Consider the following 10,701-nt stretch of genomic DNA (forward strand, 5'->3'; position numbering starts at 1 on the left):
ATGTAATTCGGTTTGGTTACGGTTCGGTTTTTTCAGTTTATGGTTTTTTCGGTTTCATCAAAAATAAAACCATATAAAAACCATATGTATCACAATTTGGTTCGGTTTCGGTTTGGTTACGTTTTTAACGGTTATTCCATGCTTTTAAAGCAAATCCAGACATTTGAGCGGTGACCACTTTGTTTTTTTACCGTTGGGGAACGATCATCAGTATCAGTTGCTTTCTTTTTTTCAGCGGGATTACGGTCTTGACTTGAATCTGCCATCTGCGATTATTTTTATAATAGATGATCAGTTGATAAGTTTATTAATAACATACAAAAAACAAAGAGAACAAAAAAAAACCTTTGGTAGTTTGAGTTGCAGACTTGCACGAAGGAGACACATGTAAGAGGAACAAATACAATGACAACAAATACTTATGAATATATATAGGTTAGGGAATAGAGACTTAGGGTTAGAGTTTTGTAATTCTATAGATTAATAGGAGATCAATAACTATAAGCACAATATAGAAAAAAATTATTGATATTGTTATACAATATAAAATTATAAGCTTGAGAAACTAATTATATCTAATTATCCTAAATTTTTGTAAAAAACCACAAAAACCATTCGGTTTTACGGTTTTTAACAAGACCAAATCTAAACCAAATGGTTAATTAAAATAAAAGCCAAACGGATTTTTAGATTTAACCATAACCAAACCAAACCATTTATTACGGTTTGGTTTGGTTCGGTTTTTCGGATTTTGGTTTTTTTGCTCACCCCTACCCTAAATATAAAATTGAGAATTCAAACCTAAAAAAGAAATTCTAAGAATTAATTTAACATATTGTAATTGTGTAAAAAAGGGTAAAAATGAAAATATTCCAAAAAAATGGGTATTTTTGAAAAAGAGTATGTCAAAAAAAGTATTTATAACAAATTCTCGATTTTATTCCTTTGCTTTCCAACAGTTTGATTGAATCTTTGTATTGAAACAAGTTTCTTGAGTTTATCTTGTAACGGCTCAAGTTACACTGCGACTTATAACAGCTCCTAGGTTTCAAACGACGATTATATCCAAACGGGTAACACTAGCACGGTTACATACATCGACAAGAATTCTACTTTTAGTGTTCCCATCAGATTCTTCCTGGATTCTCATGATCGCCATTGTTATCAGGTACCAGTGACAGAGAAGGACTTGTCCTCGGTTCTGATTCGGGCTACATTTGTTTACAGAAATTATGATAGCCAGAACAGTACTCCAGCATTTCATATCTCTCTTGCATTCCAGTACTGTTGATCTTAAAACCAATGATACTTGGATTAAAGAGTTGGTTTAGCCAGTCAACAATGATTCTCTTTTCCTTTGTTTACTGTTGATTTTGCTTGAATTTCCTTGAGACGTGCTCCAATTATACATAGAGATATTAAATCAAGTAACATATTACTTGATGATAGTCTAACTGCAAAGGTTCCTGATTTTGGTCTCTCTAAACTTGTGGGAGAAGCTGAGAAACCTCAAGTGAAAACACAAGTAAAAGGAACCATGGTGAGTAGAGAATAATAAACCATTATCGTTTCTCTCTTTCTTAGATATGTTAAACTCACAATAACTCGGGAGTTAGGGCTATTTGGATCCGGAGTACTACATGACGAATCAATTGGCAGCGAAGAGCGATGTCTACGGGTTTGGTGTTGTTATGTTTGACTGAGCTTCTAGCGGGTAAAACTCCAATAGAGAATGGGAGACATATGTGGTGAGAGAAGTGAAGATGAGGATAAATAAATCGAAGAACTTGTATGACCTTCAAGAATTGTTGGACGCTATGATCATCAGCTCAACCAGCGAGAATCTTGAAGGGTTCAAAAAGTATGTAAATTTGGCTCTAAGATGCGTGGATCAAGAAGGAGTGAAAAGGCCATCAATGAGTGAGGTTGTGAAAGAGACTGAGAACATAATGCAGCAAGCAGGATTAAACCCTATTGTGGATTCAGCAGCGAGTTCAAGAACTTATGAGGAAGCAAGCAAAGGATTTGGGGATCTTTATGGCCAACACTCGTTTGAGTATAGTGCAAAGTTTCCTAACTGCAAAACTCGAGCCCCATTGATCTGTTATGGGCTTGTTTATTTATTTATCCGGATGCTACATCAAAACATGTGTTTTTAGCTTTGTTAAATTAGGCGTGTGAGTTTCATGGTGTAACGAAAATGATCTACCATTTGCATCCAAAATTTTCCAGATACTAAAATATATACCCTTATAATTTACACTAAGGTTCTGTTCTTTTCATGATCGATGATCCAGCGATAGACGACTAAAAAATACATGTAACTTGAGAGTCAAGTTTGCGGAGAGAACATCGGCAACACCAGTTGCAGCGACAGTTTATAATCTTTTCAACAGTTGCTGTTATTTTTACTGTCAATGGTGACACTAACAACTCTCGTAAAAATAGTCGCTCTGACACCTGAATTTTTTTAATCCTGTGTTGTCCTTTCAGCTTCCTCTCTTTATTTATCAGTCACCATCGCTATTCCAGTGATTAGTAAAAGAACTATAAGATTAAGAAGAGAATTGTTTGAAACTGACTTGTGCTATTCATTAGATCGAGCTACCCTTATATACACATGGGTGGATATACATAAATCACACTAAACCTTATCTCTATGAGATTTACATCTATCTCATTGACAATATATCCTACAAGATTCATATCTATCTTAACACTCCCCCTCAAGTTGGTGAGTGTAAATACGACACTCCTAACTTGGACAAAAGATATTCAAACGCAGAACTATCCAATGCTTTGGTCAACAAATCCACCACTTGCTCACTCGTAGGAACATAAGAAGCGTTAATGAGTCCATCCGTGTTTGCATCTCTAACAAAATGACAGTCTTTCTCAATGTGTTTAGTCCTTTCATGAAACACTGGATTATACGCAATAGGTGCAGTAGGTGGAACACCAAGATCTTCAAGTAACATAGTGATCCATTTAAGCTCCTTGACTGTCTCTGCCATTGCTCGATATTCTGATTCTGCAGAAGACATTGACATTGTTTTCTACTTCCTTACTTTCCAAGAAATCAGAGAATCTCCAAGCATGACAACATATGCACTTAGAGACCGTTGGGTCTTTGGATACCCAGAGAGGTCTGCATCACAATATGCCACATCCGTAGGCTTCACATTTGCCTTAAGATTAATACCTTGTCCTGGACTCCTTTGAGGTACCTAATCACACGAATTGCAGCCTCCCAATGAGCTTGTCTCGGATCATGCATAACCTGAGACAAAACAAGAATAGCAGTACAGAGCTCCGGTCGGGTAATACGAAGATATACCAACCGACCAACCATTCATCTATACATTGCAGGATCAGCAAATTTTGGTATGTTGTCACCTAGCAATATGTGATTTTGTTCCATTGGCAATGACAGAGGATGATCACCAAGCAATCCTGCCTCAGCTATAATATCAAGTGCATATTTTCTTTGTGAAAGGAAGAACCCATCTAGTCCTCTAGCAACCTCAATCCCTAGGAAATACTTAAGCGGGCCCAAATTCTTCATACTAAAACACTTGCTCAAGTAATCTTTGAATCTTTCAAGCAATGCAGGATCACTTCCACACACGACTAAGTCATTGACATAAACAAGCACACAAATACTTGTTTCTCCCCGGATGGATGTGAAGAGAGAGTAATCGGTGTATGATTGTTTAAAACCATAACTAATCAAAGCCGATGACAACTTTGAAAACCAACAACGGGTGCTTGTTTAAGGCCATACAACGACTTCTTCAACTTGCAGACTTTTGTTGGATGAGACGTTAGAAAACCCGGTGGGAGCTTCACATAGACGTCTTTGTCTAGATCACCGTGTAAAAATGCGTTATGAACGTCCATTTGAGGTGCTCTATTTGCAGTCACCTCAAAAAGAGCACGAACTGTTGTCATCTTAACAACTGGTGCAAAAGTGTCTTTGAAGTCCTCCCCCTCGACTTGATGATTCCCAAGAACTACCAGACTTGCTTTGTAACGCTCTAACGACCCATCAACGTTAAACTTCAGTTTATATATCCATTTGCTACCAAGTGCTTTCTTACCGGCTGACAACATTTCTAAACTCCAAGTGTCATTGTCTTCCAAAGCTTTTATTTCCTTAGCCATAGCTTCTCTCCATTTAGCATCTTTAACAACATCATTATAATAGACAGGCTCAATTCCAGCACTGACTGCTGCTAGGAAAATCTGATGCTGCTATGAAAACTTATGGTCAGAGATATAATCACACAAAGGATACGGAGTGTTACCTTGAACCGAAGAGGAAGCTGGCTGGTCAGGTTGAGGAACGTGAAATGGATGTTTATCAGGAAGTACACGTGCATTATAAGTTTCATAGCCGTGAAGTTTAACAGAAGGAATCTTGTTCTTGCAACCCTTGCCAAGTTGTTCTACAGCTGCAACCGCCTCTGTTTTGACAGTTTCAGCAGTCTCCTCTGTTTTGACACTTCCAGCTTCGACCTCCTTTGTTTCGACATTGGTTGGTGATGACAAGATTAATGGCTCCACATCGAACACTGGATTCTCATCTTCTTCACACTGTTGTTGTACGTCATCATCACGAAAGACATCCTCATTTGGCAATGGAACGAGATCAGCCATGAATTGAGAAGAAGGTGAATGAATCTTCTCAAGCGTAAAATTGTCTTCATAAAACACTACATCCTTTGAAACAAAATACTCATTTGTTTCTAGATCGTAAACCATCCATCCTTTTTCCCAAAAATGGATATCCGAAAAATACACACTTTCTGCTTCGAGTTCCAAACTTATCCTTATCCCTAGCAATTTTGTGGGCATAACACAAGCAGTCGATTACCTTAAGATCACTATATATCAGCGAAGCTCCAAACAATATATCTTAAGGCGACTTGCCATGTAGTATCGTAGTTGGAGTCCGGTTGATAACGTGAGTGCCGGCTAGGACACATTCTCCCCAATACTTAATGGTCAAGTGTGCTTGGAACAAGAACGAACAAGCTACATTGAGTACGCGCCTATGGTTCCTCTCAACACGACCGTTTTGTTGTGGAGTCCCTACACAGGATGTCTGATGGACGATCCCTTGTTCCGCAAAGAACTTTGTCAAGCACATAAACTCTGTTCCATTGTCTTCACTTGTTTTCCAAGCTGCCTTACATTCATATGACAAAATTTTTGTAATACTATCTTAACCTCGCTTTTCTCAAGAAGCAGATATGTCCAAACTGCCCGAGAATGATCATCTACTATTGTTAAAAAATAATTTGCCCCACTGGAGGAAGGAACACGATATGGTCCCCATACGTCAACATGAATGAGAGAAAAACATTTTGAAGCTTTATTAAAACTATCAAAGAATCCAACTCTAGTTTGTTTTGACTTAAAACAAATCTCACAATCACTAAGCTGCTTAGAACTACTTTCAAAACCAACACCAAAAAACAAAGGCAGAAATGACAAAGCTTGAAAAGATGGGTGTCCCAGCCGTCGATGCCACAAAGTCTTGTCTTCAACAACCTGAACCTTGTGTACTCGTGCAGCCGTCACATCCCGATAAACATAAACACCATCACGTTCTCACCTGCGCCAATCAGCGTCCTCTTAAACCGGTCCTGCAATGTGTGTATCAGTGAAAAGAGCAAAACAGCTCGTTTGTTACAACAGCTTTGGAACGGACAACGATGTGAAATTTAAATTTGGGACAAGAAGAACGTTTTCAAGCGAGATCTTCTTTGACAGTGGCAACACACCATACTGTCGAGCAAGTACTTGACTACCATCCGCAAAATTAATTGGACAAGACACCATATCCGTCAAACTAAGAAGCCAACTCGCATCGCCAGTCATATGGTGTGATGCTTCGGTATCGAGTATAACATCACCTGTTTTATTCTTACCTTGCAAACGTTCAGGGATTGGAGAGCTCTTTTGTTGCTCCAGCATATGTTGTAGAGACTCCATCTGATCAGGTGTAAAACTTGGGAGCGGTGACGTTGTTGTGACATTGACTTGAGCAGCGTTAGAGCGGAAATGTGGAGTTCCTCTTCCTCTGTCTGACAACGACCCTCGTCTGCTTCCTCTTCCTCTGCCTCTTTGTGGAGTCCCTTGGTATCTCTCCGACCACCACTTCGGGAACCCAAATATTTGCCAGCACGTTCTTTTCTCATGACCCCTTCTTCCGCAATGTGAACACGTCCGCACACGCTCACGAGCCCCTGTTGTTGCTGCCAGTGGTACAAATAATGATGTAGACTCGGAATGAGTCTCTGATCGTGTAGCAAAACCCACATCATCAGATTTGTGCTCATTCCTTAATGAGTTTAACCTTCGCTCTTCTCGAACGATCTTCTGATAGACTTCATTCACATCGGGTAGAGGATCAGTGCCGATGATGGTTGTGCAAATGTTGCCAAAACGAGACTCATCCAAGCCCATCAAGAACTGGTACACCTGTTCTTCTTCTTTCTCCTTGACATACGGCGCTGTCCCCCCACACGAACAATGGTGTATTGGTTTGTAGTTGTTAATTTCTTCCCACTTGGAAGAAAGCTTTCCATAGTAGTCCAAAACTAAAAGACCTTCTTGTCTGCAAGCGGCAAGCTCCGCTTTCAACTGATACACACAAACAGAATTTCCAACCGCAAATTTCTTCTTTAGATCGACCCACAACTTGTGTGCTTCAGGTGTGAACGTCACCGTAGAGCAGATCTTTGGAGAGATTGAGGAACGAATCCATCCTACTATCATGGAGTTCACTGTTTTCCATTGATCGTAGTCTGCAGATGTGGTTGATGGAGTTGGTAAACTTCTGTCAATGAAACACGTCTTATGCTTTGCACGAAGAGCTTTTTCCAGCTCGGTGGCCCATTCTGAATAGTTTTCACCATTCAATTGTACCCCTGAGATCACAGATCCGGGATTATCTGAGTGATGAAGCTAGTAAGGAGAACTCACTGCTACCTCCTTGATGGGTTTAGTTGCGACTGCAACTTGTTTGTTGTCGTCGGAAGCACTCATCGTTTTTTATTTTATTAGAAACTTGGCTCTCATACCATGTAAGATTAAGAAGAGAATTGGTTGAAACTGACTTGTGTTATTCAATAGATCGAGCTACCCTTATATACAAATGGGTGGATATACATAAATCACACTAAACTTATCTCTATGAGATTTACATCTATATCATTGACGATATATCCTACAAGATTCATATCTATCTGAATAAGAACAGGCCCTAAACCATTATTTTACACTAATTTAAATCATGTCATAATTTATATACATTAGATTTATCAAGCCAAAATCGAGAATTCGTAAGTTTAAGCCAAAAATTGCATTTTGACGTCATGCATGAGAACTATTCACCTGATAAATTATGATAGAAAGAAGTAAATGCATGGTGAGAGAGGTGATAATGAAGATGGGTAAGTTAAAGAATGTGTATGACTTGCAAGTTGCAAGAATTGTTGGACACTGCGATCAATCATCATAATCAATGGTTATTGTCTGGAATTATGATGGTAAATAGAAATTGGTCAGGCTAATAGGATATTGGAAAAGAAGTAAATTAACTATGCAACATTTTTAAGTCTTTGCCAACTAGCTACTCGGTGGCGCCTAAGGCTCCTCCATCCACCAGCTCTCCTCACCAATCTCATTCTGCAGCTTCTGCTCACAAATCTATACCACACCAACTAAATAATTACTTTTTTACAAGTTTCTCACTTATCAACACTATTTTTTTTTTTAACTCATCGAGGGAGGAGAAATCAGCTGCGACAATTGCTACCTTAATGTATTTGTATTTCAACGGTTTTAACTTTTTTAGTTTTTGGTTTTTTATTGGATGTTAGACTATCCTCATTGGTAGTCCTTAGATGTTTCTTAGTAAATTTCTTAGGTATAGTTTTTAATTGTTAATGAAACAAAAGCTTAAGGATTGAAAGAAACGATTCTTATTTTAGGATCAAAAGAAACGTTTCTTGGTGGACAGGTGGCGCGATGAGATTAATTTGGTAAATTTTATTTGGCATTTCTCTTTCTTTTTCGTGTGTTCTCTCTTCTCTCTCGCTTTGTCGAAGGCAAAGGCGATTCGCATTGAATTTTTTCTGTTTTTCCAATAGAATTTTTTCTTCTCTTTCGATTGATTTCCACGTCAGATTCTCCATGGATTCGGCGTCGATTTGGTTCCGGTGAAGCAGACGGATTTGATTCCGGTGAAGATCGATCTGTCGAAACCCTAATATTTGGGGAAGATTCAAGCACTTCGATTGCGTGAGGTAATTGACTCAATCTTAATTTATTTATGTATTTGCGCGTTATTTGCGAGTTAGAAGAGTTTTATTTGTGAGTTAGAAGAGTTTTATTTGCGAGTTAGAAGAGTTTCATCAATTGTTTGTTTTGTATGTTTATAAATCATGGATATAGGATTCGTTTTTGTTTAAATTCCATGGGTTTTGAGTCCATATAAGTCTGCTTGGAAGTAATTGAAAAAGTGAGAAATGATGCATATGATCCGATTAGTCAAGAGTGTAGAACTCTGTATTTGGTTAGATGGTTGGTTGATTCTGAGTTTTTGTGTTTGTTTTATGAGTGTTATGAGTTGATCTATGTAATAGTCCGAGTGCTTTATGAGTATTATGAGTTATAGTTTCATTGTTTTGATATGTATTCAAACTCTGTAAACCAGCCTCTGTGGTTCATTACCAGCCTATGTGGTTCATAAGCAAACTGTAAATTGTTTTTTCATAGTCGGATTGAGTTAGTAGTTGGTTGTTGGTTGTTGTGTCTTTAATGGATGTCTTTACACAATTGGTATTAAGACTCATGTACTTGTATTTATGCTTTAATGGATGTCTTTACACAGTTAGTTTCATTACACAGTTAGTTTCATTACTAACCATTTCTTGTTTCTTGTTTTGTGAGTTTCTTTTAGTTGAGCTCAAGCAAGTCACAGTTAAGGCGACAAGGAAACAACATTTCAACCAACCGAAAGAGGTAAATATACACCTAACTGGTTAGAAACCAATTGATTGCTTTGTTTGTTTGGTGTTATCTATTTTGGGGTAGTGAGTTATAGCATGACTGTTTATTTGTGCTCCTATGTGTACTTCTTTGTGACTAGGTTGTCATTATTCTTAATTGGTGGTTGTTCTGTCATTAATGGAAATGACTAGGTAGTGTATTCATTGTGTGTTTGGTGTCGAAAATTAATTGTAGCTCCAATATACTTCACCTTATAAACTAAGCTTTTCTTGATCTTTAAACCACAAACCCGAATATCTTCCAAGCATAAACCGTTTTTCTTTTCTTTCCATATTCTTCTAAATCCCATTTGCTACTATGGAGTCTGACCATGATCTAAATCAGTCCACAAATTTTGTGGGACTTATGAATAGTCAGCAGGGGAGTGGCTATCCTCAAACCATTTCTTTTGATTCCCTCTACCCAAATATACCTACTCTTTCGTCCCCAGTTCCTCTCTTTAGTTCCCAAGTCAGTTCCGCAGCTTCCCCAAGTGAAGACACAACTGCAAGTCGTAGGGAAAGAAGGAAATGGACACCTTCTGATGACCGGATTCTCATTAGCGGGTGGTTAAACACCAGCAAGGATGCTGTGAAAGGCAATGATCAGAAGGGCAGAACCTTCTGGAAAAGGGTTGCTGATTATTTTTCAGATAGTTCACTTTCTGATGGCAATGAGAAGATAGGGCCAATTCAGTGTAAACAGAGATGGGCTAAGATTGGTGATACGGTCGGGAAGTTTTGTGGAACGTATGCTGCTGCGGTGAGGGCTAAAACTAGTGGTCAGAATGAGGATGATATAATGAAGATAGCGTATGATATGTACTACAACATTTATCAGAAAAAATTCGTTCTTGAGCATTGTTGGTTAGAGTTACGCTATGACCAGAAATGGTGTGAGAGTGTTAATGGTAAAGCACCTGAAGTAAGCAACAAGAAAAGACTCTTTGATGATCCTGCACAATCTTCAGCTTCTCAGACCGACGGTAACATAGATGAGCCAACAAACACAAGGCCTACTGGTAGAGACGCTAGTAAGGCCAAACAGAGGAAGACTCATACAGAAGCGAAGGAAGAGAAGGCTTTGAAGGAGTACCAAAGCATGTGGGAAAGAAAGAAGGAAGAATTGGTGCTGAAAGAGAGATTGTCAAAAATGCAAATTCTTGACAGTTTGCTGGCCAAAAGTGGACCTCTTACTCCGAAAGAAGAAGCTATGAAAGAGAAGCTGCTTGACTTAGTGGATGATTAGTTTTAGAACAAATCTGGTCGAGAAGTGTCCTGTTTGCGTCTGTTGAGTCTGTTGAAGCTAGTTGAGTCTTGTTGAGTCTTGTTGAGTCTTGTTGAGTCTTGTTTGAGTCTTGTTTGAGTCTTGTTTGATTATAAGTTGAGTCTTGTTTGAGTCTTGTTTGATTATAAGTTGATGTGTAAGCGAATGTCTAATTTCTCGTTTGTCTAATGCTTTTGTTAACAGAACAAGGAACACATGGGGCGATATATATATATGGCTCTGCTTTCTCGGGAAGTAATGGTTCTCTGGTTGACGAAGAATCTAGCCATCGGCTATATGATAACATTTTTCTTACTCGGTATTGTATATGTCACATGCTTTTGTTTTTTGCTACTCGTTCAATAACCATCA

General features: G+C 38.5%; 2 protein-coding genes across 2 annotated transcripts in view; one reads left to right on the forward strand and one right to left on the reverse strand.

Moving 5' to 3' along the window:
- Positions 3,353-7,056, reverse strand: LOC104763305. The gene is made up of 7 exons (XM_010486693.1): positions 6,990-7,056; positions 5,752-6,938; positions 5,621-5,651; positions 4,933-5,187; positions 4,308-4,838; positions 3,756-4,184; positions 3,353-3,630 (listed from the first exon to the last, which is right to left on the reverse strand). Exons 1-7 carry the CDS (start codon positions 7,054-7,056, stop codon positions 3,353-3,355), a joined length of 2,778 nt encoding a protein of 925 aa, XP_010484995.1.
- Positions 9,007-10,701, forward strand: part of LOC104763308 — a 4,490-nt gene continuing 2,795 nt past the window's right edge. The window contains exon 1 of the mRNA XM_010486696.2: positions 9,007-9,036. The gene's annotated coding sequence lies outside the window, so the exon portion shown is untranslated. The remainder of the gene's footprint in view (positions 9,037-10,701) is intronic.

This window comes from Camelina sativa, chromosome 18 (genome assembly GCF_000633955.1).
Source record: "Camelina sativa cultivar DH55 chromosome 18, Cs, whole genome shotgun sequence".
NCBI lineage: Eukaryota > Viridiplantae > Streptophyta > Magnoliopsida > Brassicales > Brassicaceae > Camelina > Camelina sativa.

Coding starts and splice junctions, on each gene's coding strand:
- LOC104763305 (XM_010486693.1), bottom strand. CDS start 7,056: ATGAGTGCTTCCGACGACAACAAACAAGTTGCAGTCGCAACTAAACCC. Junction 6,939..6,989: donor CATCAAGGAGGTAGCAGTGA/GTTCTCCTTACT, acceptor CTGTGATCTCAG/GGGTACAATTGAATGGTGAA. Junction 3,631..3,755: donor TAAACAAGCACCCGTTGTTG/GTTTTCAAAGTT, acceptor TCAATGACTTAG/TCGTGTGTGGAAGTGATCCT.